Raw genomic sequence first — 27,387 nt, forward strand, 5'->3', positions numbered from 1 at the left:
CTGTTTCTATTTCCTTTTTTACTCTTTTTTTAGGTGGATCTTTAGCACCCTACCCTGGATACCGCATCGAGGATTGTATATAAAGTTGTGCTACTAGTGGATTTGCGAGAGAAAGTCTTCAAAAATCTTTGAATAGTATTGTTCCATTTCTGAAATCGCTGGCAACCATGTCTGCCTGGCCATGCTATTAGGTCCTCATTGGTTGCTATTGGCATGGTATATCAAATGTTGAAGATAAAAAGGGAGGAAAACCAGAACCAGCGGAAGGGGTGGGGGAGAATCAAATAAATACAAGAATATATAGGAGCAACACGCATTTTTCGGTTCCTAGACCAATTCAAAGAACATAGAGTCCGGATCCAATGTTCGACCAGTGACGGATTGGTCGGCGATCCTCAAGCTCAATGCACCACCAAAGAACTTCTTTGAGTTTCTCGGTTTGCTCGCCGGCCTCGTAGGCTCGCGAGAGTGCGTACCATGCATCGGAGTTGTCCCAAGAGCTGCCAAGTTTGGTAAGCGCAGATAGAAGACTATATGCGCGGTCTCGGGCAGCGAGTCGGTGTAGGTGCTTGGGGTCGACATCGTGGGCCGACATGGGAGCCTCGCTCGGTTCTGAACTTTGTGCGCTTTCGGTGAACTTCAACTCCTCAGTCGACACGGCCCGGGCAGACTTCGGTTGGGAAAGCTCGGTTAAGAGTGAAAGGCGCGATGCTTCGAGGTTGACGTCGGCATTTGTAGGTTCAAGGGGCAGTGTCTGGTCCCACACATCTAGAAGAAGATTTGCGAGGCAAATAGTCGCCGTCGGGTGATCCGGAGAACGCAGGAGAGCGTCCTCAAATTGTTTGATAGCCTGGTGAGGTCTTGATTGAGCCTGGGCCAAAAGACCTTGCTCGGCATACACATCCGCCCAGAGCTCTTCCGAGCTCTTAGCATTGCACCAGCCACGCTTGCCGAGGGAACGGGCCGAGGATTCGTGAGTGGAGGCGATGACTTCAACTCGAGCGGTTTGCTTAGCAGCTTCCTCACAGGCTTCGCGAGCATCATCGAACAAGGAGGCTCGGCGATACAGTCCGGCAATTATGAGCCAGATCTTGACAAGCAGACCGAGGGCATGCTTATTAGACTGTGGGGTAGAAAATTTGGTGATGGCATTTGTCGGAGAGTCGAATCGGTGAGGGCCCGGCAGACGAGTATCTTGCAGAGGGGGTTGACGCTCATGGCCAGCTGGGGCTGGTTGTTGTTTATGATGGATGTTATGCGCTATAGGCTGCAGTGGCTGCTTGCCTCTACTCGGTGAGGGTGTCTGAGAAACAGGCGACGCATTACCAGATACCGCAATGCCAACCATCTCGGGGGTTTCTGCTCCATTTGGCATGGGCGGTTCTTGATCACGAGGCCTCTCGTGTTTGCTGTGGAGGCTGCCGCTGCGTTTTCTCAACTTCTTAGAGTCAGATCGTGAAAGGGATGACTGATGCTCTTGTTGACTGTTTGTGTCTTCGTCAGTGATGTGAATGGCAGGTGCCCCGGTAGGAGTGCTGTGTCCATTGGGGATCGGCGGCACTACAGGTGCATCGCTCATTTGATCAACCCGGCGGTCCGGCAGCTGAGATGATCTGTTTCGACTGAAGATGCTGCTCCGAAAACTCTTAGTTGTACCTGCAGAGCTCTTGGGGGGTACCAAATGCTCCGATTTCGACTTCGTCTCCCCGTTATCAAGGTTCAGATCATTAAATAGTGTGCTGAATAAGCTCAACAATTGCTCGGTTTGGTTGACAGCAGCCTCTGGGCCCTCAATGAGCTCGACGAAAGCAAGCTGCGAGATTCGTGTTTGAATGATACGTTCCTTCTCTCGTCCAGACAGCCGACTGAGAACCGAGCGCTTAGGGCCAGTAAAACTGTGGTCCTTGCAGTGTGTTTGTCTTGAGAAGCGCCGATCACGGCTGCTCTTAGGGAATATGTCCGATGGGAATTGCTCAAAGGCTGCTTCGCAAGAACGCTCGGCGATTTCAAACTCCTGCTTAGCACTAAGCAAGAGTGCAAGCAAATGCCAAAGAGGCACAAGGTCGCGTTCGTGCGACAAATCCTCGGAGCTCGGTGAGCCATGAGAACTCAAGGCCGATTTGACATAGCTGATTGCAGCATCCAGGTCCCGATTTTCCGCAAGGACCAGTGATAATGTGTAGAGAGAGGCATAACTCAATTGATTACCCAGCTCTGGGGACACACTCTTCTCGAGATAATCAATTGCTTCGCCACGAATGAGATCTCGAGATTCGTTTTGCGGTGTATAATTGGCCCAGTTCGCAAGTCCAATTCCAACTGCCCTATTAGCCAAGGCAAGCACAGATTGTGATATATCGGATGAGTTAGCGGGGTTTGGGTCGCCAGATACCAGTGCGCTGTTATTGGCCGTGCCGTTTTCAAGGGTAGTCTCTTGTTTGTTAAGGAATTTTTTGATCAAATCCGTCAAATCTTTGGCCTTCTCTGCCTCTTCCAAGGAACCCAAGCAGCTCAACAACGAGACACCTTCGGAGAGCGTTTGTAGAAGTACTTCGTCTTTCTCCAGCTCGCCCGACTCAGCCGCCTTGGCAGCTCTTTCCTTGGCAGCAGTAACGATCTCAATATAGGATTCCAATGATTTGACAGCGAGATCAAAGTCAGCCAATGCCGAATGAACATGAAACAAGCGTCGCAAAATCAAATGCGAGTGATATGTTTTTGTTGCTGCGCGGTAGAGGATCTGGATAGAGTTTGTCAGTAGTCGCCGAGGAATGTCAATCATTTCTACTTACATCCAAAACATTCCGGCCCACGGCATTCTGGCCCCCTTCGCCGAGGTCCTGATCCTGCCAGTGTGGTCCACAGAGCACCTCCCAGTTGCTGATAACCTGTTCCACCCACTCCTCAACCTGAGAGTTGTTGGCCTGGGCGGTAGGGAATTTAGCTTCCCGGAGAAGGTTGTTCTCACAGATCGATTCGATGCGACGAAGTTCGCTTGCAAACTGCGGGCGCTCGGCAATACCATCGACAGGCGGTGTATAGGTCATGTCATTTTGAAGAACAGTTGTCAGGAACCCGTAGTAGGATTTCCAAATTGCTGGGCGTGAGAGGGTTCCTGAATTGTCGGCAAATGCAGCCTTGTTGGGCGCAGCTCCCTGCTTCACTGCGGGTAGTGCAGCCCAGAGCCTAAAGAGCCGAAGCGCAATCTCCACATGTCTGGGATCCGAGTATGGGCATGTGTTTGTGGCTGTTTCGGTGGCAATCAAGGCGCCTCTCCCTAGCATAGTTTCGGACCAGCTCAGGAATTGCTGGTTAGAGGTAGATGCAAGCTGGCCCTTCTCGAGCCATACTGCCAGAGAAGCAAAGGTCTCCAAGATCTCATCGATTTCGGCCACTGCGGATTGCGCCGAACCTATAATTATATTAGCCAGGCGAAATGGGCCATTAGCAATGAATTCAAACCGTACCCTTCAAATAGCATCCTTTTACCAGGCAGACCTCGGTCCACGGCGAGAGACCCTGGCCATCGCTTGTCAAAGTATCGATTGTCGCATTGAAGTCCCTTGGAAGGCGAGCAGCTGCCAAACTTGGCTCATTGAGAGTCCAATGGATCCAACCTAGGCAGACTTGCGCCTGCAGTAATTCTTGCTGATTTCCGTCATTGTTCTCGATGGTCGTCAATAGGGCAGGGATCAGCTCGGGAAGATGCGGTGTTGTTGTGGACTCGGTTGACGTTCGCTGCTGAAGAAATGCGACCACTCGAGTCTCGGCTGTTGCGGTTTGGATTACACCTTTGGGGAAACCCTTGTCAGCTTTTCCCCGCCAGTGGGCGTACATTAGTCAATCGTAGACGTACAGGTTCGTTGCGGAGCGTGCTTTGTGACCTTTCGAATCAGTTCGGGCACTTCTTCCCATCTACCTTGGGCCCGCGCTTGGTCCAAGGACGCGATGTAGCGTTGCCCCTTCTCGGCGTTACCTCCCTAGACGCACGTGTTAGTATAGCTCGATCAGAATTGACATTTAAATTCATTTAGAAGAAATGAAGTTCATGTGGAAAAGACAACTTACCGCCATAATTCAGGTTCAGGAGGACTTGCTAAGAATGCGCGGAGGAGAGATGTAGAAGGTAGAAAGGCCATGCGCGGAGCAAGCAGCGCAGCGTCGTCAGGCCCCGAGGAATGATCGCCCAGGGGTGCCACAGTCCACAAGTGCCACACAAGCCTGTGGAGTGGCTTGTCGTAATTTCACAGTCACGGGAGTGGTAATATGGTACCGGTAATTTACCGAGGCTTCATGTGGCCCAAGCTTTCATGCCGCCTACCTTAATGGGGTTAGGTTACTCTTTACTCTTTTTCTGCCGAGATGCTCCCGAAGAAAAAAAAGTTGCCCGATAGGCACTCCTCACTTGTGACATTTGCGCTGATCCTTGCACTTCACCTTTCTAAACAGTCACTCTGTGATCTTGCAGGTCCCCGGTGAAATGACCTCCACTACTTTGCGTGCCATTACGCACCGCCTGACCACTACCCCGGTCGACCAATTGCCCTCTATAGCCTCGTTTCTTGCGACTTCTCTGGGTGATTGTGCAGAGCTACTGTCTGCCCCGCAAAACCAAAAGCCTGGAAAATCCGATTCCGACAATACTGTACAGATTCACAAGCTGAAGACCCGTCTAGCAAGTCTGTTGCAAGATCGCACAGTTGAGGGCCGATGGACCGCCGTGGTCTTGGTGAAAGCAACCGTTGAAGCGGGACAATGGGAAATCCTACGAGGATATGAGCCCATCGTTCGTGGCTTGATTGGTATTTTGGCGGTATGCAATAATATGATTTATGTGTGATCTACACTGCTGCTCGTGCAATTGACTAATTTCTGCCTGGCCTTTTCCTTTTTAGAAACCAGACCCGATCTCCACGAGAAAGATGTGCATCATTACCTTGACTCGCATCTTCCACCTCACTTACCAGTATCCGACTCTTGTTCGGGAGATTACAACCCCCCACCTGCCTGGGTTTGTTACTGCTGCCTTGAACCTTGTCTCGAGCCTTGTCAAGCTGCCCTCGGGATCGAGCCGGAAACCCAAGCCCAACACACCCTTTATGGAAATGGTTCTTCATGCGATCTTGGAATTGGTTCCTCGTCACCCGACCATTTTCCGTCCCTTCGGCACCCAGCTTCGCACCCTCCTTACGGATATTCTTGGCGCCTCTTCGCCTGCGTACTATCCAGATCCAGTGGTTGACGTCGCGGAGCAACTGTTTGCTTCGCTCTATAAATGCGCGCCCAAGGACAAATCAACCTCCGGCTGGAACAATGACTGCCGCTCCACAATTGTGTCGATCCACAACGCAGCGGATCACGTTTTCCGCGCTGTGAGGGAACAATGGGAGTCTGTAGACCCGTCCTTGGTTGCAGCTAAGCAGAACTATAGCCAAGAGGCTGGCAACGATCGTCCCGATGCTTTGGGATTGCCGAGTTGGAAAGGCATTCACACTGGAACTGACAGGATCATCACGCTTCTGAGAATTCTCTCTGGATTTATTTCCATGCCAACCACATCTACTGTGGCCCTCCCCTTGGGCTCAATTCTCAATTTGACATCGCGACTAACTTCGGTGATTGTTCCGGCAAACGGCCAATCCTCCAATGGCGCCCAAGCAAACCCTGAGATTGGCCGGGAGGAACGAGAACAGCTCTGGGCTGAGCTGCCTCGTATCCACATTGGCGCCATGGAGTTGCTTGCACGGGTTGTCAGCGTTCTCGAGACTAACAATACTCCTATCACGCAGTCTATGTTGGAGCAAGCCAATTGGGTCTTCCGACACGAAAGTTTCAGCAAGGACGTTCGCTCAACTACGTACGATTTGCTCCAGTCCTTGGTGTCTGTGAACGGGCCTGCCATGCCGAAGCAGAGCGTGTCCTCCATTGCCAATGTTCTGCGCTCTTGTTGCCATGATCTTCTCCCCACATCCGGGGAATCGGGCTCGCAAGCCAAGTCCCAATCTGATTCCAAGTCGAAGTCGAAGGCTGGCCCAGGAACGACAAATGCCGACTCTTTCCTGAACCCCAACCTCATTACCCTTCAAGTTTCCCCTGGTTCCAGCTTGTCGAAGATCGAAAAGACTGCCTCCAACCTGCTCCAGGCGGTCCTTGTGTCCGTCCCGTCTGAGCTTCTGGCGGCGTCTCTTCGAGCTGAGATTGATCGTACGATCATCTTGACTGCGGATAAAGACGCGATGCTTGCCAGCGTTCTCAACCCAATTCCCGCCACCAAAGGTCGCGGAGCTGGCGCTAGCCTCATGCCTTTCTTGGTTCGCAGCTATTCCGATCAGATGGAGGTCGAGGCTCTGGTGCGCCCCAGAATGCCAGTCTTGATGACTGCGCCAGAACTCGATGCATACACCGAGAATGAAGAAGACGAGGAAGCGGAGGAGATGGACACTGAAACATTCGATGCCGCGCCTTCCGCCTCCGAGTTCTTGAAGGCCCCCGCCGTTGAGGCTCCCAAGCATGAGCCGACGCCAGCTGTCTCATCAGTCCACAAACGCACATATGCTGAGGAGTCTACCCTTCAATCGACCGGATTTGCCGTGGCATCCGAGAAGCAACCGGTGCAGAGTAAGAAGGCGCGGTTTGAGACAACTGTCTCAGCCAACTCTGCCGAGTCACTTTCTGGACAGGTTCAGCCCGTGGCTGTTGCCCAGGTCTCTTCTTCTTCGCATGAGCAGCCTCAGTTCAAGACTCAGGTCTCAGCCGTTTCGACCACCTCGCAGTCTGCTGCAGACCCGGCCGATGATGAAAGTGGGGATGAGCTACCTACCTTGAACATGGACTCCGATACGGATGAAGATGATGATGATGATGATGTCGCAATGGAAGGCTAAATAATTTGTTAATGTATATACCTCCTAGTCTGTGAAAAAATATTCGGACGACGTACTATTTATGTTATATTTAACCTAAACCCTCGGAGCATCTTCGCTACTACTACTACTACTACTACTACTACTACTACTACTACTAGAAGGCTTGTTACTTGTATCGGCACAACTTGAGGTTGTTGTGGGTCCGAGTCGTTTCTCTGGTGACCGTACCTGTGGTTCCGTAGAAGCTACCTACTAGTAGGTATCCATAGGTTATCTAACTTTACTACCTCGTCCCATTTGGGTCAGTTGACCATAGGTGGCTTAGTATGGGTTTTAGACTTTGCATCATGCCTTTTTCAACGCCCACCGTCCCTTTGAAAAATTATGATCCTCATCATTCACTCAAGCCCTGATTTCGAACTTTTGAAACTACTTACCCTTCATATCACCAGTATCTACACTATGCCGTTTCCTCGAATTATTCAGGCAGCCAGGATCGTATTCCATCCTTTCAAAATGAAAGGACTTAGCTGGCCCGGCTCACTGACGATATATATGTGGGCTTTCAATACTTGGTTGGTGTCTCAACTAGAGCATGACACTAGGAAATTGACGCGACAAAACTGGGAACATTTAGCCTCCCTCCAAAATGAAATAGATGAGCTCAAGCGCGTTAAATGAAAACTTTGAAACTGGCTTTGAAAATATGGCCAGGCAATACTTGAAGTTAACTTGATTCCAATCTGTCGAGGACTGATAGCGCTGCCACGTGAGTGGTTTCCACACCTACTACCTTAAAGTAGGTAGAATCCTATTGATACCTAGGTGCTATAGGGCCCTTGATGGTTTCCCCAACATGCCGCAATCAATATCGCTTTAGCGAGGAAGAGCCCTCCGTTGCTGGACAGATAGTACTCCAGGGCTAGTACTTTCCAATTTGCATCTATCGAAGGAGAAAAGACCTCATGTATGTCTGTGCAGGTGTGTGATATTGTTTGGATTTTGCTATTCTCCACTTTATTTTCTCTTTTTGAGATAATTTCCACTCGTGATTTAATTTAGCTAGGCAAAATATATCGTACTTGAAAGTCCAAAATATACTAGTGCTGGTATTAGTACCTGATCGAAGGTTGTGTCTGATCCTACGGTACCTACTACCTAGGCAGGTACTAGCTTGCCGGGCCCTTAAGAAATGTCCAGATCGGATTTTCTAGACTGCCGCATCATGGAATCGTGGAGTTCCTCGGACTTCTGCTATTCAGCTATTGCTTTGAGATTTGGGTAACAATACAGATTTGGATTTTGCTTCACATGAGCTTAGGTTTCTCCACGGGCATATGCATTCGATGGTATAGACCGCCACGGGTATTAGGTGTGCCCCGAATATTATTTACATACAGTTCTTCAAAATACAGTGGGTTTCCTCGCCGTTCACCCTTTCAAGGCCTCCTCAAATGCCCCATTACGACAGCCGACAAGTGTCTAGACATGCATGAATCCAATACCCAAGAAGAAAATATGTCAGGAACTTGAAGGCCAGTTTATCCCATCGCAGGCCAAGCATGGCTTGACATGTTCAACACTAATCGGGTTCAGAATGCTGCCACGAATCCAATAATCCCAAGCGCTGCCTCAGATGTACTGGATGGGGAAGGGAGAGATTTTGGACTCGTCCAATATTCCAATGAGATCCGAAACTTTGACGGCCCGAGGAAACGGCTACCGATTTCGAAAAAGGGCCACATGCGATGACGACGATTATCACGATGACGAGACTTCCGGAATCATCGCTTCATGCCACGGAGGATCTTCTAGCTGGCTCGATTCCTCAAAGTCGAGAAAAAGCAAAAGGCGGCAATTGTACCCAAATGAAAACTCGATATGGATGCGAGTCTGCCTTGTATTTACCCCTCGGGTGAGGAGTAATGAGCGGGTGCAATAGCCGAGGATCCATCGTAATGACCCCAATCTTGTTGCAGACTTGACGGTCATCATGTCGGTTTGACAAATAGGGGACTCAATCTTTAGTCGGTGACAGAGATTAAGGGTCTTGCGGTTACCTGAGTTCGCTTTTTGAAGTGACTGGAAGAGCGAGTTGATCGAGATGCGTCGTATATAGGCGTAAGAGCAGGCTCAAGAGTTTAATAAGTACGAAATGCGTGTGATTATGGCTAGCAAGATGATGGGATGAATCAATTTCCTCAGGCTGGGGATGCTGACTTTGAGCAGTGAATCACCGTGATGTTTCTCAAAAGAGGGATGCCCACCCCCCTCCACCCTCCAATCCAACCATAAAGCAAAGAGCAATAGATCGCGAACAGCACTGGGCGATGAGGAGACAAGCAAGAGACTTGATCGAAATCAAGTGGGTGGCGGTCTAGAATCGCAAGCAGCATTGGTGTTCGCCCGCCCACAATGCGCTCATTCAGCAAAGAAGCATCAACTCTTCTGTGACCGAATCACCCCCTGGAGGTTTCTTGACCGATTGAGGTGATCGGTTGAGGGGACTCCTTTTCCGTTCGCCTAGGGCACGCATCAATCGTTCGTGGATCATATTCCGGACGGCTTTGTTCAGCTGGCACTCCGGTTTTAGGTGGGAACAACCTGTCTTTGATCTGAAGCCATGCCAACCGGCTCGGAGATACTGCCAGTGCAAGCGAGGCACGCGCAAGAGTATCCCGCTTGCCCCTCAGTGCGAAAAAAAAATATAAGTTGAATAAAACGGCATATTTAACGACTCAAATTCGCGAGGAAAGAAAAGAGAAAGAAAAAAGAAACATCCCAGGCTCGTGAAGTTCAAATATTATCGACTCGACATGGCACCTTCCTCAAAAGTCTTGAGCTTTTTGAGGAAGGCACGACCTGCCCACCTGGGCAGGTTCATATAGTCAATAGCGGTTATACTAATCCAAGGTATAGTACAAGATATAGTAGTGATACCACTATACCACTCGTATTCCACTGCCCCAATATGTACCATCGCTCCAGTGATGAAACCACACCCCTTCCCAGCACCACCAGCCCGAAACTTCGGCAAGTCCCAATCCACGGAGTGGACTGAAGGGAATGGGCTCTACTAACCACAGCCCACCCCTGGCAAAGTCATCTGCTATGTGGGGCCCTGAAAACAGTAGCCAAGATATAACAAATATTGCGTTCCCAGCCCTCCGAAAACCTTTCAGGAGTTTAGGAAGCCGGAGTTTAGGGAAAACCGCTGTCTTGAAAATATATTCACCGATCACTCCGATGCTTTGCATGAAAAAGAACAGAAATGGCCCGGAGAAGGGACGGGTAGCAGTAAACTGGGTATAGCTGCCACATGCATGAATGAACCCACTGAGCGAGAACGCAACCACGACATGAATCATCCGTTTCAACTGCACATTTTGTGCCAGTTTGATTGGAAGAAGTGACAAAATCCATCCAGCGGCCATAGTGAAACCATGGCGGAAGAGTTGGTGCCACCAACGTCCCCAGCAGCCAGCAAGTCCATGATCTAGAAGAGGTTCAAGAAAAGGCCCAAAGGAGTCTGCATAGAGCCAAGATGCATCAAGCGGAACTGTCATAAATTTCCTGGATGCGTTGGGGAGAGCCCGAGACAGCCCGAGGAAAATGATGGGGCTCAATGAGGTAACAAAGTTCAAGGCAACGTAAACGCCCATAGCGCTGATAAAAACATGGTAAAAACGAATAAGAATGGGAAATGGCTCAAAATAGGAGAACGGGAACGGTGGCGAGTCGGTAATGGTCGATCCTCGAAAGTAGGGGTCCCGCATCATGACGGCTTTCAAACAGTCAAGAAGCAGGTAGGATATTAGAAACGTGCGGAAAGCGCGCTTAAGACGACGGTTCGCGCTGAGATATTTAGAATCATCCACTGCCTGGAACCTATGTTTATTGGAGCCGAATCCAGCATGTAGTTGGGAATGAATGGACCGAGGAAGTGGCCCTAGATGAGGAGCCCGCCAGTTCCACTCGGGTCCTCGCAAGTTGAAGAGCAAACCTGCGCACCACCCAAGACGATGGGATAGTTTATGAGGATAGGGCTGCCAGTGAAACTTCCCCACCTTCGCGTCCTTTCCATAAGGCTCGGGCTGGACATTTCCAGATGGACCCCGAGTCCCAATCGCCAACTTTGTTGATTCACTCTCGGCCGCAGTCATTCGCTCAATACGCTGGAAATCCTTCTCGATATCGGTGAATACTAAAATTCCGGCACTCCATATAAGTGACCATGCGGCAATAAGTCCAAACATGTAGCCATTACCACCCAGGTGAGCGCGGTGGTTTTTAAGAACCTGAAAGGCGATACCGAGGTTGAGGGCAAATATGGCGGATCGAATGTACTTGCCGCCTCGGTGGCGGGGTACAATCAGACCAAGCAATGGTAGAAGGTTGAAAAGCATGGCTTGATAGAGAAAAACCGGCTTGAAAATTCCTTGTTGTAGTAGTGACTCGAGTTCCTCTCCATGCTGTCGGGCAAGATCCCTGTACCCCAAGGAACCATGACGTGGATCAGCCATACGGATAGGGCGCCGCTAGGCCGGGAGCTTGACTTCCTGGGGAAGCGCTAACAGATAAGCAGTATGGGCTCATGCGTCAATTATAGAAAACCAAGAACCGTGACTGATTTCAATGATTGAATGCGACGCCAACATCCAAAATGACTTCAGAGAAGAATTGAAGTTCCTGAGCAAGAATTTGCTATATCGCCAGCTGAGCTGAAAGTGGCTGCAGCAAAGGGGGGTGGGAATCACATGACCACGTGTTTGCGCGACGCCCGAGTCATCCCGATTGGGATTAGAGGATCCCGTCACCTCCACATTCGAATAACCACGTTCACATTCACATTCCCATTCTCATTCTCCCCATTGCGCTCGAGTGGAATCTCCTGATGGTGCCTTCGTCTTCCAAATTCATCGACTACCTGCATTGATCATTAATTACCAAAAATCCATTTTCATCTCCGCTTAAGCTTTGGCTTGAGCTCATTACCAGACAAGATTCCTCACCGCGTGGGGTAAAACACTTGTATCATGACCCGGCGAACTAGCAAGCGCAACGCCGATGCAGCTGGCTTGACCGTAGCTGGGCTTGAAGAAGGCTCAGATCGCGTGTCTAAAACCAGTCGCAACAATTCACCCGCAAAACCATCGGATTCCAATACTGCTCCGCCCTTGGACTCTTTCGACCTGACTGCCGACTATATTCCCCTGACCCAGGTTCCCGGTGCCGACGAAGAGGATGCTGCCGCAGAAGAAATCGTACAAGACAGCCAAGATGATACAGCTTCTTCCAACTTTGAAATATATGGTACGTCATGATCCAACTATCCCCTATTGTTCTACATTGGGGAATCACTGGAACAATACTAAAGTATCCGCATAGGTATTTGTCCCACCACAATTGTGGGTGTACGCTTCTACCGAGGACGTGCCACCAAGGGCGAGCATGTAGTCTTGAAGCGAGAACCTCAAAATCAATATGACCGCAATGCCGTCCGTGTCGATAACGTCATGGGTGCTCAGATCGGCCACATCGGACGAGTCGTGGCCGCAAAGCTTGCAAAATACATGGTAAGTCGATCGCATCGGTAACCGACCATGAAAACCGATTCCGTTTCTCACAAGAATATAGGATCCCAATAAGATTGTTGTAGATGCTGTTCTTACCGGCACCATCGGAGCTTACACCTGTCCAATGAATCTGATGATCTACGGCCCGGCTGACCCTACCGTGGCAGCGGATTTGAAAATGCAATTGAAGCTGGATAATCTAATACCCAAGGGAACCGACCTCGCGGAACGCGAAAAGAAGAAGCGAGAGAAGCAGCTGGAAAAAGAACGGAAAGAGGAAGCGAAGAAGGCTCGTGCCATGGCTCTCAGCAAGGCTGCACAAGGATGGCAGGCCAACGAAAACTCGCAATTCGCCAATCTATCTACTCCCGGGGGAGACGGCGAAGGTGAAGAAAGCCTCGAGGAGCTTTTCAGCCAGAGCAAGTTCTTTAACCCAAGAGAGATCGGTCAGGTTGTGGAGACATTTGGTCAGAAGGAGAGTGACCTGGCTAAGATGCCAATGGCAGACTCGCCAGAGGCTCTCTCTACGACATTGCTGCCATACCAGCGACAAGGATTGGCATGGATGATCAACCATGAATCGCCTACCTTGCCAGCTCCTGGGTCTGATGCTATTGTGCAGCTATGGAAACGTGATGCGAACAGCTTCACCAATATTGCGACCAACTATTCAACCACCACGCAGCCACCACTGGCTAGTGGTGGTATTCTAGCTGATGACATGGGTCTCGGCAAGACAATCCAGATCATCTCACTTATTCTAACCAATCCGACACCACTGAACCCCAAGTCTAGTAAATCAACTCTGATCATCGCCCCTGTCGGAGTGATGAGCAACTGGCGGAATCAAATCTACGACCACACTCGAAGTGAGAATGCGCCCAGTGTTCTGATTTATCATGGTACTGGCAAAAAGGAAGCTGGAAATCTGGCGAAATACGATGTTGTGATCACGAGCTACGGTGCACTTTCCATGGAATTCAAAGCGGATGCCAAAACCCCGCCCGCTAAAGGTATCTTTTCCCTTCACTGGCGCCGTGTGGTTCTCGATGAAGGCCACACCATCCGCAACCCACGAAGCAAGGCATCACTTGCAGCATGTGGCTTACGTGTGGACTCTCGTTGGACTTTGACTGGAACACCGATCATCAACACTCTCAAGGATCTTTACTCGCAGATCCGCTTCTTGAAGCTATCCGGCGGACTGGAAGATTTCAGTATGTTCAACAGTGTCTTGATTCGCCCCCTCATGAGCGGCATGCCCGAGGCACGTCTACTTCTCGAGGCCTTGATGGCAACGGTGTGTCTTCGTCGTACCAAGACCATGAAGTTTGTGGATATTCGCCTTCCGGAGATGACATCCCGGATCCTTCGAGTCAAATTCCACCCCCACGAGCAGGAAAAATACGCCGCTCTACAACAGGAGGCCAAGGGTGCTCTGGTGGAGTTCAAGGACAAGCAAGGTACCTACTCGCACCTTCTGGAGGTACTTCTACGCCTTCGTCAAGTGTGCAACCACTGGGCTCTCTGCAAGGATCGAATCGATGCACTCATGGACACACTGGAGCAAAGCAAGGTTGTGCCTCTGACGGATGAGAACGTTGCGGCCTTGCGTGATATGCTTCAGCTGCAAATCGAGAGCCAAGAGGTGTGCGCCATCTGCTTGGATAACCTGGAGGAGCCCGTCATAACCGCTTGCGCCCACTCCTTCTGCCGTGGCTGCATCGAACAAGTCATCGAGCGCCAGCACAAGTGTCCACTATGCCGGGCCGAACTCAAAGACAACACAATCTTGGTAGATCCCGCCGTTGAGCTTGGCGAAGATTCCTCAAACGTCATTGCAGATCCAAGCCAACCAAGTAGTAAGATCGAAGCGCTTATCAAAGTGTTGACTGCGAAGGGCCAGGCCCCTGGTACGAAAACGGTGGTCTTCAGTCAATGGACTTCTTTCCTCAATCTCATCGAACCTCAGCTGGAGCAACGGGGTATCAGATTCGTCCGCATCGACGGCAGCATGCCGTCCATCAAGCGAGACAACTCCATCAATGTGTTTTCCAACGACCCCTCATGTGTCGTCCTCCTCGCAAGTCTGAACGTTTGCAGTGTCGGTCTCAACCTCGTTGCTGCGAATCAAGCCATTCTCTGCGATAGCTGGTGGGCCCCAGCAATTGAGGACCAGGCAGTTGACCGAGTCTACCGCCTCGGACAAAAGCGAGAGACTACCGTGTGGCGACTGGTTATGGAGGACAGTGTCGAGGAACGTGTGATACAGGTACAGGAGCGCAAGCGTGCTTTGATGTCGGCTGCTTTCCGCGAAACTGGCAAGAAGAAGGCCGAGGATAGAGCTACGCGTGTGGCTGATCTGGAGAATCTGCTGGTGTGATCACAACGAGGGCGTTCACGGGGGCTTACTGGTGGTGAAAAGGGGCGTCTGGTGGTGATTGTTGATGTAGAGTGTTTCTGATACCCAATCTCCTGCATTTCGATTCTTATGTTAGGGATAGTGGTTCCAAGTTCCGGAATTTTCCGTCTATTCTTAGCCCTACAGTTCATGAAAATAATCTCAAGAGTTTTGCTTCGAATGAGTGCTATGCTGTAAATGATGCGCTTTGTTGTACGGAGTAAGGCTTGGAAGAAAACCAAGATGCCATTTGGCTTCGGGTATCCTGCCCGCAAGTTGAATGCATGTGCTATACTAGTAGATCTTGGACCCGGTACTCCGTACATCAAAACAGAAATAAAGCCATTTAGTCAACATTCTAATCATAATACGAGACGGTTATCAACGGAATCCACTATGGATGATCCAAATAGGGGGCAAACCGGCCGAAACGGGGCACCTTCGCCCAGAAACTTAAAACACTTGCGTATCACTCAACAAAAAGGTGATTGAGTGATTGAGAAATTCACTCATTCCATTTCGCCTTCCTATCTTCTCTTGATAGTATATACTTATAGGAATAGGAAGGCTTCTCCGTTAGGGTTTAGTGGCGTCTATACTCTCTTTCTGCCTGCCTTTCGCGAAAGCCTAGAAGCCCGGCCGGCCAGACGGGCCGTTTGCATGATGGCTACCCGGCACGGTCCGCCTGTTTATAAAGAGACCACTGTCTATGTATTTACCTGCAGGGGGAAGAAATAAGGCAAAGGGTCAAAAATGAATTCATCGGGTGGCCCAACCGGGCCATCCGGTCTAGAAACCAGGCCACATGGACGGACCGGCTCCCTTCCCGGAGCAGGGAGTATTTATTAAAAGCGCTGGACGGGAACAAGAGTTCGGGCAGATAATCCAAGATGAACTTAGATACCCCAACGGGCCAATTCAGTCAGTCGAATCCGACCGGGGCCGGTAAGGTTTACGTTACTCACACCCCACGCCGAGAGGCTGGGCAAAGACATGGAACAGGTACTTCGTAAGTACCATCTGACTCAGTGGCCAACCAACTACCCCTGAAGGGTTAGTGAAGGCGAGGCGGTAGGGGTGCGCGAAGGGGTGGGGATTGGCCAATTATCGATGACGCCGAGTCAGATTTGTGGCGTGATCAGCCCAGAGGATCTGAAGCGGCGTGCGACTTTAACTCACGAGGCGTTGTACCCCAATATTTTCCAGCCGCACTGGGGACAGGGCCCAGCAGATAAGTGTCTGGCCGGATCTCCGCTCATCAAGGTTGAAGGTATGAGGTAAGGTACGGATGGAGTATAGAGTACGGGTGTCCACCTTACAATTGTGGGCCGTCTGATGTGATGTGCATCAGGAATTTGAACGTCATGCAGGTTATAGAGATAGTGAAACTGTCGGTCGGTGTCCGCACACTTCCGAGGTTCCCCTTTGACAACATCGGGGGGAAGAGGAAGAGGGGCGGAATTTCTGGGCGGAAGGAGGAAATCCGAGCGATGTCTCACGGTCGGTTTGGCAGTGGCTTTGTCGCTCAGTGGAGTGCATTGGGCATCACAACAGACGTCTGAGCATCTCGCTTGCAACGGAGTAATGACAACCGTGTCATTTGTGTCATTTGGCATGTCCATCACCTGCCGTCGGAAAGAAATGTCCATTGAGATTCCGCCATGTTGTCATGCCATCATGTATTCCGAACCGTATTAAGCAGTCGGGGGAAAAGTCTCCCTTCCCTTGCCCATTGACCCCCCCTGTCAGACGGGCCATGGCTAGATGGCGGAAAGGGCAAGCTTCAGCGGTGGAAAGTGATGCCTATCGAAGGACTGGGGGGGGCGGGCGCACCAAAGCGGACTCATCAGACTAGTGATCGCAAGTTATGGCACCCCACCGTAATCAAGTGGAGGCCACCTTCCTAAAGGATGATGGCTGAACAGGATGTTGCACATCAGGTGGAATGGCCCGAGGTGATTGAGGGATTTTAGGGGGGGGGGAACGACGTAAGAAGGGTTCCCCACACTCAAAAAAGTGGAGTTTAGGCTGGTCCCGTTGGTTCGAATGCGGGGAGGCAAATTGGGGTTAGAAATCTGGGGATGACCCACAGTAACACGAGTGTTGAACAGAGAGAGAGAGAGAAGGAAAAGAGAGAGAGAAAAGAAAGAAGAAAGAGAAAGACAAGGGGGAAAAAACAAGCAAAAGAGGCAAAAGTGTATGCAAAACATGTCAGCCCAGCTCCAATCATTCTCTTATCTTGACTGCCTGCCGTAAAAAGGCTGGGCTTATCTGGGCGGGAGGCGCAAGAGATAACACTTTCCACACTAACCCTAACGGTACTGATTACACTCTAAAAGAACCAATCGATGAAGACCGGTTCCCTTCCCGGTGAGGCCAACCTTTTAATTGGATCTACCCCTTCCACTGCCCCCCCCAAACCTACCAGGATCATCGTCATCTTCTCTCATTGGATCTCGCTCCGGCCCCCATTCAGGCCATCCTGCACATTGAAACATTGAAACCATGGGCTGACCCAGTCAACTAGACTGTCCCTAATTAGGACTAGTCCCCTTCTGCAAGGCAAGTTTATGGAACCCTAGAATCATTGAAATATGCAACTCCAACCCTCCCCCAGGTCCCATTTCTCTTCTGTCCAGACTTCCTCTCTCAATCTATTCTATTCAATCCTCTTGTTTATTTCGTTCTTCTTTTTTTTCGATTTTTGTTCAAATCATATATGCCTCGGCAATCATGTTAGACGAAAAGAAAACCCTCGAGGACCCTTTAGAGCCGGTTCCCTCCCGTCTCGGTGAGGTCCAAGAAGGTTCTCACGATGCTGTCTTCGGTGAAATGAATGGCGAAGGTCCCAATTATCGAAATGTATGTTATTGCTGTTGTTTTTGTTGCTTCCCCCCTTTTTTTTATCATCAATGGCTAACCTTTTCTTATTGCCATAGGTCGGATGGTTGGGTACCTCTGTCCTTATGATGAAAACCCAAATCGGTCTGGGTGTCCTCTCTATACCAGTCGCCTTCAACTCCTTAGGAGTTATTCCCGGTGTGATCGTTCTCTGTGTCATCGCAGGAATCACAACGTGGTCCGATTTCATTATCGGCACCTTCAAACTACGACATCGTGAAGTCTACGGTATTGACGATGTGGGAGAATTGCTGTTCGGCAAGGCCGGCCGAATCGTTCTAGGAACGGCCTTTTGTCTCTGTAAGTGTGGGATTCAATGCCTATTTTGGTCGGGATAAGTTTCCTAATCTTGGTGATGTGATACAGGGTGGATCTTCGTGGCTGGTTCGGGAATGCTGGGCATTTCCATCAGTCTCAACGCCATCTCCTCCCACGCCGTCTGCACGGCCGTCTATGTGGTCATCGCTTTTATTGTGTGTTTTATCTTGGGAAGCATTCAGACTCTCGGGCGCATCTCGTGGATCGCCTGGCTGGGTCTGATTTGTATTCTCACTTCAAGTAAGCTTTCCCTGATCCGTTTTCTTCCCCTGTCGATTTCCATATATCCAAGATGGAATCTAACATGATATCCCTCCAGTTCTGATTGTGACTGTTGCCGTGGGCATTCAAGACCGCCCAGCTGCCGCGCCTAAAGATGCCGTCTGGGTTCCCGACTACAAGATTGTCGCCAACCCTTCCTTCACTGATGCCATCACCGCCGTCTCAACCATCGTCTTTGCTTACGCCGGCACTCCGGCTTTCTTCTCCCTTGCATCGGAGATGCGCGAACCTCAGCATTTCAACAAAGCCTTGATTCTTTGCCAGTCCGTCGTCACTTGCTTCTACCTTGCTATTGGAATCGTTATCTACTACTACTGCGGATCATACGTCTCCTCGCCCGCCCTTGGCTCCGCCGGTCCGCTGGTGAAGAAGGTCAGCTATGGATTTGCTCTTCCTGGCCTGCTAGCCAGTACTCTACTCTTTATCCACGTGAGTTCCTCTTGGCACATAAACCCCTTGCCTCCGGCCCTAACTAACCATCTCAGATCACGGGTAAATACATCTTCGTCCGCATCCTTCAAGGATCCCGCCACTTGACATCCAACACCCTAATCCACTGGGTCGTCTGGCTCTCCTGCACATTCGGCGTCGGTCTGGCCGCCTATATTATCGCCAGCGCCATCCCTGTCTTCAGCGACCTTGTCTCCCTTGTTGGCGCCTTGCTTGGCACGCCCATGTGCTTCCAGCCAATGGCTGGCATGTGGCTGTATGACAACTGGAGCAAGGGAAATGTCCACAGGTCAACCCGGTGGTATGCCATGGTCGCCTGGTGCGCCTTTGTCATTATTGCGGGAACTTTCTTGATGATTGGTGGTACTTATGGATCCGTTGTTAGCATTATTAAGAGCTACAACGAAACCGGTGGCTCGGCAGCCTGGTCGTGTGCCGATAACTCTAGTAGCTAGGTGCTCTATTAGATATGAATGTACGAATTATTACTTTTACAAGGATCTGAAAGGATGAGAAGAAACGTGTAGAGCGATGATATCTAGTTACTCGTAAGTAAAAGACCATGTGTCATCGGCCTAGTTCAAATAATTACATGAATCAAGATACAGTAGATTGAGATAGCTAGAGCCAAAACCACTCAGGTCAAGCTAAGCTTCCAATCGCCTAACATGAACATTGCGTGCTCCCATGGAAACCGAAATTTGTGCGGCTCGTCGCGTCCCTCGTTTGAATTTACACTCCTTTGGCGCTTCCTTTCGTCTTGTACAGACAGATCCTGCTGTCTCCAGACCATTTCAATAACTTCCATAGCAGGCGCGACATTCTAGAATAGTCAGTCATTTCCCTCTCATGGGTGCAGCCTGGAATACTCGAGACACATACCCCAAAGCGATGAATGCCTTCCACCTCATCGAAAAATTGCATCACTGTAATCCTTTCTTCCTCCCTGGAAGCACAGCATCCTGCTAAGAAGAGAGGCCATAGCGGTAGCACAGCGGTCCGCATCATATTTGCTTTTTTCTCCAGCATCAGGTTCAAAATTAACTTGACATATTGAGCCTTCTCTTGCGTTCCGATTGACTGTTGACGTAGATTGCTAGGCAAGGCCGATTTTATGGAACATATCTCTTGGAGAAGGAGTAGGGCTCCTAGTCTATTTGCTTCGGCGATTGCGGCACACTCTGTGTTTGGATCATCGCATTGCGATGGTAGTACTTGATCAAGTCCTTCGAGACTTTTCCTTAGTTTTGAGACTGCTGTACTCTGGGTGTTTTTTTGGTTATCGGTCTGGTTCCTTGCTAGTTCGGCAACTTGGTTGATTAAGAGGAGTAGTGAGTGGCTGAATCCCATGTATGGGTCAATCGTGTCGGGGTTCTCAAGTAAGCTGACTGGAAGAGGTGGTGATTCGCATGGTAGGTCGTTAACTCGAAACGAAGTCCGCGCAAGAACAAGGTGAAAAGCAAAATAGCGATCGAAGAAGCTCGCCAGGTCCTGGCTGTGAGATGAGCGGCCAGGGCGACTTTGTCGTGTTCTGCTCAGATCTTGGAACCCGGTCAAATGTGTGACCCATGATGGCCGACTGCTATCTGAGATCTGGGTTGTGTTAGTGAATGACTGGGGTAGTTGGCCAGGAGGATTGTGTCCTACATCGAACCAACATAGCATTAGAACGAGTCCGAGCATTTCATCCAGTTCTTTCTCCGTCCACAAATCACGCGATAAAAGAGTTCGAAGGTGACTTAAAGCGCGATGATGATGTTCTAATGCGGGGAGTCTGTATCTTGGGTCGGATAATTTCAGCGTATTGGCGGCAATGGCGAGGGTCGCGTGGTAGAGAGCTTGAGACTGGAGGGCCATGGGAAGAATCAGGTAGCGGTACGGATTATAAAGAACATTGTCCACCAGCGTAGAGCTACTGCAAATAATCTGCTCGAAATATGACATGAGAACCGGGTCAAACTTGGATCGTGCATTGCACGGAATGGTGCTGAGCGATAGTCCCAGCGATTCATGCCGGGATTGTTGTTTTGCGCTGCTGCTTTTCGTCCAATTGTCATCGAAATGTATCTCAAGATCCTTAGTGGTGGTATTCAGAAACTGCCATGTCCGCATGTAACTTTTGCCTCTCTTCAATAGTCGTGTTTCTCCGTCTTTCAAGGCCACCCCCTGCCTCGGGCTATTCTTGTCGTTTTCTCGAGCAGAGTCACTGCGCTTGAGACCAAACTCCCGCCCGTCCATGACAGACACCACGAGCCAGCGATTCTTCATGCCAGATCAGGCGTACTCCGTACCCACAGGGGCTATTTTTGCGTGCACAGCGACGGCAGACGGGGTGTGTTTCTAGGCGATTGTGAGTTTAGTGAGGAATTCGTTCAAAGGGCTGGTCTAGAGATACCAACCATCACATTTTATCCTGCGCGCACGACAGGTCCAGCAGCCAGTGCGGGCCCTTGAGATTGAGGCCATTTTGCATGCTGACGGGATGGGAAACTGGGGGATTCCATGTTCATTTCGTTGGGGTTACTCCGAGGCAGAGAAAGATAAGCGAATTTGCGGGGAAGATAAGTGCCTACTCCAGTGCCCCAATGGGGTCGAGGGGCTATCGGGGTGCTCCGAGCTAGGGCGTACGACAGAAACTATTTATGTACGGGACTTTGAACGGAAAAGATACTAACTACGCTAAGCTTTCAATGGTCATGATACTAGAGTATTTGTATTCAACTTAGAATACCAGGAGTCGAGAAATCATTGCGCGGCCCATCGCCGGGGTTGGACAGCCAAACAAAACGCCGGGGTACTGATGGATGGGTATCATAATGTGAAGAAAACAGATAGGCAAATAAACAAATAAACAGAACTCTTTCCGGGCTTTTGCGAGGAAATCATGATCTACAAGAAAGAAAGAACAACTGGTTGTGGAGCGTGGAGCGTATCACTGACCCAGCAGGGTACCGACCCTCAGAGGTTTGGTTGTGGGGGTTCATACTCGTTCTCACTCATGCTCACTGCCGTATCTCTGTCATCGGAGGGTTCTGCAACCGGTGATGCTGTTGCGCGAGGAGTAGATAGGTCGACAATTTCAATCAAGTCCGCACTCCCATCAGTTGTGGGGAACTGATTCACCAAAGAAGATGCTGGGAGATCTGATCTCGGGGCTTGCTGATTCTGCTGATGGCTTGTATGTTGCAGAGACATCGTGCTTGGCATGTAATTTGTCGGCATCTGTGGAGGCCCGGGAGGGTTGAAAGTGGAAGCTGCAGAGCTTGGGGTGTACGAAGGCTGTATGAAGCTCGGATTAGGCCCGATAGATGAAGGAGCGATTGCGGATGTGGAGTCGGATGTCACACCCGTAATGGATTGGCCGGCTCCTGGAAGAGGCTGAAACCTCGGGGGCAGTTGGTGAGGGGAATGTGGGAGAAACAAACCTGGCGTCGGGCCAGCTTGTACTCCAGGTCCAGGTGGTTTAGGAGACTGCATCGCCGTCACAAAATCAGACTGTCGCCGCAGGAAAATCTCCTGATTATGAGCATTATCACGGGCTGCTTGGATATCTTGCCTTCGCTTCATCTCTGCTTCAAATTCCCGTGGGTTGGAACGTTTCAGACGCTCCATTCTAAGCTCATCGTCCACACGAAGATTCTCTGCCTCGGTGAGACGATCATTTTCGTTGTCTTGGATGTGGGATACGGAGACCTCCAGAATGATATTTCCGTGTGGCCCTGCAAGAATCTCATCAAGAACTTTGTCTTTCCCTTTGATCTCAGTATGATCTCTTCTTTTCACCGGCTTCACCGGATGCAGAAGAATCGGTGAGTTTTTGGAGCTTTCGCGGACGACATTTTTTTTATCCACCACGCGGACTGCGAGCTGTCTTTTGAACACCGCTTTATTGAAGACATTTTCCTCAAAGGTTCCGCCGGACACAAATCGATAGACAAAGACTGTTTTGGTCTGGCCGAGTCGGTAAGCTCGGCCAACAGCCTGCTCTTCCCACATCGGGTTGAACAGAAAGTCAAAGATGACGACGCGATTAGCCCCAAACATATTGAGACCCACCCCACCAGCTCTGGTGGAGATGAGAAGAGCCTGCTGATCAAGTCCAGTGTTGAACCTTTTGGTGATCGCTTGGCGTTCAACCGCATTAGTGGAGCCATCAATTCGTTGGAACTTCAGGCGGCGTTCCGTCAACATAAGGTTAATGAAGTTCATGGTCGGGAGACTCTGGGTGAAAATCAGAACCTTATCACCGATCTTGATGGACTCATCAAGGATTCTGTTAAGTAGGGTAGCACGATGGGATAAACTGGGATCTTCGATCCGTGGTACAAGTGTGAAAAGTGCGTTTATCCTAGACCACAAGTCTGCTGGGAGTCCACTCTCCTTCATGGATCTAGGCAGAACAGATCCTTCAGGATCTTCGGGTTGTTTCACGCGATCTGCAAGCTTTTCCAAGAACGGTTGCGGATGGTTACAACAAAGCTGCAAAATAGCAAGCCAGGTGTACAATTTGCTGTCAATATCGTCCCCCTCCTGGGCAGCATACACGAAAGTGTTGTAGGCTGCTTCTTGTAGATTCGTGAGAGGAATCCGGATAACAAATTCGGTCTTGGGGGGAAGATCCGATGCGATGACTGAAGTATCCGCTCGGAGAACCTTGGGTTTCAAAATTCCATTGAGGATCTTGAGGGCACAGAGACTCTCCCTCTGCTGTTGACGAGTACTGTCGATATAAGACCCGGACTGGATTGGTTCCAAAAACTTTGTCTTGAAAGAAGCTGCATCTTCAAGATATCCCGGTGCAACCCACTCGACCATTTGATAATACTCCCAAAGGTGGTTAGCCAATGGTGACCCTGTCATAGCGATGCGGCTCAATGTCTTGAAACGTGATGTTACCTGTGAGATGGCAGACTTTTCATTTTTGAGCCTGTGGGCTTCATCAGCAATGACAATATTAGGTCGAGACAGAAGAGCCTCCTTCGCAAAATCATGTTGTTCGTCAGAGAGACTGTTGCGGTTTGTCGGTCGGGTTGATTTGTTGAGTACGATTATGCGAAACAAATCGTAGCTGATGATCAGAACACCGCCACCTTGATCCCAGGCCTTGATGACATGAAACCTATCTTCGCTCTCCATGTTGTTTCCAGACATGATCTCCCAGACTGCGCCGAGATTATGCCCTTTGGGCATCCAGAAGGAGAACTCTTCTGTCCAGTTCTGGACCACAGAAGAGGGACATAAAACCAAAGTCTGGGAGCGATGAAATTTCTCGGGGACTTGTTCGCGAACCCGAGGATCATCTGACGCCGCTGCATCGGCGATTGTGCACAATAGGGATATCCTGTTCGTGAATCAGCTCTGCCAAGAGATATTCCGTAGACCATATGATGACTTACACCTGCATTGTTTTTCCGAGACCCATCACGTGGGCAAGCAGACAACCCTGAGGCTTTTTGGCCTCTATCAACTCACGCCACATGAATTGAATACCCGCGAGCTGATGTGGTTTCACGTGCTCTCCGATATCTTTATGCAAGTAGATTGGAGGCTCTTTGAAGTTGACGGCCTGTTTGTCCGGATCACTGTTACCAAGGCCTCGTTTCTCTCTCTCATGTCTCATTGCCTCCTGTTTCTCTTGTCTAACTTGGGCTTCCCTTTGTATGTTGCTTGGAGTTCTTGGGGCATATTTGGTTTTACTTTTGGCCTTCGCGTTTGATTTGGACCCAGTTAAAAATGATGCGAGAGATGCACTATGAGAGCCAGAAGAATGCCCTGGGTTCTTCAAAACCCACAAATCGTAAGCGGTAAACAATTTGTTCAATCTTTCAACGAACGTTGAAAACATAGATTGGGCCTCTTCTCGATTTGGGAGATCGTGTCTCTGACCTGTTTTTTATCAAGTCCACTGGGACTCAGACCTATACAATGAAGCCAAGAGTGGTACAATACCGCGAGACGCATGATCCCTAGACTTTCATTTTCGTCTCGATCGGGAAAGCTCGCTCGGTCGTTATGCAGGTAAGTCAGAGCTTCATGAACTAGATCCATGAGCTGAGGAAGCATGAAATCATCCAGAAACTTTCGAATCAGTTTTGCTTCAGGCGGGCGCAGACCAAGAATCGATTTCGCCAGTAATTGAACGCGATCCCTTGAAGCTGCAATTGTTTCGAAGTCCAACAATTTCACGTCGTCGAAAAGCTCAAGATCATCTTCATCCACTTCAAGCATCATATTTTCAGGGATGCTGGAAAGTCCATTGAGGAAATCATTGTCGCCACGTGAGGTTTTGCGCGAATTATGAGAATCGGGCTCGGCAGGCCGCGGCATTGTCAAATTCACTCTAACCGTTCGCACTGGACTAGTTGGCGTGCTGTCAACCGAAAGCTCTGGGACATCGGCATCTTGTGGAACAATTGAGTGGCTTGGGTTTAAGGGAGGCGTCTCGATTTGCATCTCATCGGCATCTGCCGCATCGTTCAAAGTCCCTGGGTGTGGTAGGCTTGAGGGAATTGCAGCTGACCGTGAGCCGGCGGCACTGGCCGATGTAGGAAGAGCACCGGTCAAATCAACAGTATCAACATCACCCCGTCGCAAAATTTCAGAGAATGTCCCAGTATCAGAAGTGATCTCACCATCACTTTCATTGTCATGGATACGTCGCTTTTTTCGAGCAGGTTCAGTCGATAGGTCTTGCTCATCCGCAGGGGGAGGCGAGCCCAAAGTGAACGGTAATCCCTTGTGGGGTTTATCAGCAGGAGGAGGCGAGCCCAAAGTAAACGGTAATACCTTGTGAGGCTTGTCTACTTGGTCATGCACAGAATCATCCTCGAGATCGATCTCAATGAAATCACTTTCTCCTTCTTCAGATTCAGACTCATCAGATTCCGACTCGTCGACAGAGCTTTCAAGGTCTGTATCCATTTCGGAGGCCAGGCTTTCATCATCTCTGAAATTCAAAGGCTCCTTTTGAGGCTTCGGGATTCTTGGTGGCGGTTCCACGCGAGGAGGACGATTCTCAAGCTCCAGTATCTGGAGTGTCCATTTGTCCAGGCAGATATCGGAAATGGTGTTGTCAAGAGAGGCACATGACAGCAAGAAAAATGCCCGATCTTTGGAGTCAACTTCCAAGAGCCCAGCCTTCAGTTTTTCTAAGCGTTTCTGATAGAGAAAGATTCTTCTGGAGAGATCACTTTTGTCTTGCTCAAGTGATCCATTCATGTGTGACCGGTCCCATATTTTTGGAGCTTTTGGAAGTTCCTTTGGCAAGCGCTTTTCTTTCCAGAGGTCTTCTTTCTGTGCGATGTGGTTTGCAATTAATTCCATACATTCCTCGCGGGAAAGGCTAGCCTTCTCGGCGGGATTAGGTTGGTTTGTATTCTCTTGTAATTCCTTGGCCTCGATCTGCATCTCCTCCCAAGTTTCCTCGTCAAACTGGCCCTCGGATCCAGAATCACCATAAAGAGGGAACAAATCGGCGTCATCAGCTTCCGGTGGGTATTTTTGAAGCAGACTATTGAGGAATGCTTCTTCCGTGGGAGTTCTCGAGGTGGCTTGTTCGTGAATATGCTCCGGCTGTTCAATGCTCTCTGGCTGGGGACTATGATTAGGTGCTGCCTGCTGGGAGAAGTGGGGTTGGTCTTCGGCTGTATTGACTTGTCTCGTCCGGGGAGGTTGGGTTGTTGGATGATTGTGAGCTGGAACGGATTTATTGGTATTGTTCGAATCAAAATGACCCCCAGGCGACGGTGGGTTCTCCTTTGACGTTTTGCTTTTCTTAAATGTACGCACCAATTGAGGAGCAATTCTGCGTTTTCCTTGTGGCGTTATCGATGGTCGCACACCAGCTCCAGAGGAGCTGACAAGGGGAACTTCCGAGGCAGGAGCAGTAGCAATAGAGCCTAGAGGTCTGGAATGCGGAATCTGAGGTGAAAATGCAGATCGCGGGGAGAGAAAATCTTGTAATGAAGATGGACGAGTCTTGGCTTGGTACTTCGTAGATCGGATTCGCAGCCACTCAATCGCCTTCATGATGCCGGATCGATGACCTAAGGCCTTGATTCCGAGGTCGTCTTTGAGAGATAGCCTGTCAACTTCCTCTAGCAGGACCTCTCCAGTGATAAAGTTTTCATGAAGTGCTGCAGCTAGGTCCGCTGGTTTTGGGAACGGGATGTTGGAGCCCTCGGCCCAAGGACGAGACTCGGGATCGCAAAGGAATTTAACTACTCCCTCAACATCCCAGTCAACGGGATCTGAATCATGAAACTCCATGGTTGTTTCTTGGGGGGGGCCTGGAGAATAAATTAGCCGGAGGTTCCTAGCTCGAGAAAACTGCTCAAGGTTATCCTCACCAGTTGCTGGCCCCCGATAAGGATGCAAGCTTGAGCTTAGTGTAGAAGCACTAATGGAGATCCGATATGAGAATGGGAATCGAGTAAGAGGGAGAGAATTTGGTAGCCAGCAAAGTGGAATGATTTTGGCATCGATTAAAAGAGGGTTGGGGGAGCACATGCGAGTCAAAAAGGTATGCATTCCCCAGGAAAGTTGAATGCTGCAAACGCAAAGGCAAACGCCGACGACGCATGAGAGCTCCTGA

General features: G+C 49.9%; 8 protein-coding genes across 8 annotated transcripts; 4 read left to right on the forward strand and 4 right to left on the reverse strand.

Moving 5' to 3' along the window:
• Positions 1-337: 337 nt before the first annotated feature.
• N7533_010090 (uncharacterized protein) lies at positions 338-4,074 on the reverse strand (the record flags this gene model as incomplete). The annotated part of the gene is made up of 5 exons (XM_057106740.1): positions 338-2,740; positions 2,793-3,412; positions 3,468-3,812; positions 3,857-3,980; positions 4,069-4,074. The coding sequence occupies 5 exons, from the start codon at positions 4,072-4,074 to the stop codon at positions 338-340; spliced, it is 3,498 nt and encodes a 1,165-aa protein (XP_056955957.1).
• A 406-nt stretch (positions 4,075-4,480) lies between these two features.
• Positions 4,481-6,884, forward strand: N7533_010091 (RIX1/PELP1 family protein; the record flags this gene model as incomplete). Its single annotated transcript, XM_057106741.1, has 2 exons — positions 4,481-4,813; positions 4,896-6,884. The coding sequence occupies 2 exons, from the start codon at positions 4,481-4,483 to the stop codon at positions 6,882-6,884; spliced, it is 2,322 nt and encodes a 773-aa protein (XP_056955958.1).
• Positions 6,885-9,808: 2,924 nt separating this feature from the next.
• On the reverse strand, positions 9,809-11,272 carry N7533_010092 (wax synthase family protein; the record flags this gene model as incomplete). Its single annotated transcript, XM_057106742.1, has 1 exon — positions 9,809-11,272. The coding sequence occupies one exon, from the start codon at positions 11,270-11,272 to the stop codon at positions 9,809-9,811; it is 1,464 nt and encodes a 487-aa protein (XP_056955959.1).
• Positions 11,273-11,902: 630 nt separating this feature from the next.
• Positions 11,903-14,825, forward strand: N7533_010093 (DEAD/DEAH box helicase; the record flags this gene model as incomplete). Its single annotated transcript, XM_057106743.1, has 3 exons — positions 11,903-12,179; positions 12,255-12,442; positions 12,504-14,825. 3 exons carry the CDS (start codon positions 11,903-11,905, stop codon positions 14,823-14,825), a joined length of 2,787 nt encoding a protein of 928 aa, XP_056955960.1.
• A 908-nt stretch (positions 14,826-15,733) lies between these two features.
• N7533_010094 (uncharacterized protein) lies at positions 15,734-16,405 on the forward strand (the record flags this gene model as incomplete). The annotated part of the gene is made up of 3 exons (XM_057106744.1): positions 15,734-15,852; positions 15,902-16,120; positions 16,195-16,405. The coding sequence occupies 3 exons, from the start codon at positions 15,734-15,736 to the stop codon at positions 16,403-16,405; spliced, it is 549 nt and encodes a 182-aa protein (XP_056955961.1).
• A 1,171-nt stretch (positions 16,406-17,576) lies between these two features.
• Positions 17,577-19,249, forward strand: N7533_010095 (uncharacterized protein; the record flags this gene model as incomplete). The annotated part of the gene is made up of 5 exons (XM_057106745.1): positions 17,577-17,705; positions 17,783-18,044; positions 18,111-18,302; positions 18,382-18,773; positions 18,830-19,249. The coding sequence occupies 5 exons, from the start codon at positions 17,577-17,579 to the stop codon at positions 19,247-19,249; spliced, it is 1,395 nt and encodes a 464-aa protein (XP_056955962.1).
• Positions 19,250-19,431: 182 nt separating this feature from the next.
• N7533_010096 (fungal specific transcription factor domain-containing protein) lies at positions 19,432-21,032 on the reverse strand (the record flags this gene model as incomplete). Its single annotated transcript, XM_057106746.1, has 2 exons — positions 19,432-19,617; positions 19,677-21,032. 2 exons carry the CDS (start codon positions 21,030-21,032, stop codon positions 19,432-19,434), a joined length of 1,542 nt encoding a protein of 513 aa, XP_056955963.1.
• A 720-nt stretch (positions 21,033-21,752) lies between these two features.
• Positions 21,753-27,062, reverse strand: N7533_010097 (putative SNF2 family helicase/ATPase; the record flags this gene model as incomplete). Its single annotated transcript, XM_057106747.1, has 3 exons — positions 21,753-24,135; positions 24,191-24,360; positions 24,744-27,062. The coding sequence occupies 3 exons, from the start codon at positions 27,060-27,062 to the stop codon at positions 21,753-21,755; spliced, it is 4,872 nt and encodes a 1,623-aa protein (XP_056955964.1).
• Positions 27,063-27,387: the final 325 nt, after the last annotated feature.

Source organism: Penicillium manginii, assembly GCF_028828005.1.
Source record: "Penicillium manginii strain IBT 31320 chromosome Unknown utg000007l:1.0-2284322.0:1.0-2285126.0, whole genome shotgun sequence".
Classification (NCBI taxonomy): domain Eukaryota; kingdom Fungi; phylum Ascomycota; class Eurotiomycetes; order Eurotiales; family Aspergillaceae; genus Penicillium; species Penicillium manginii.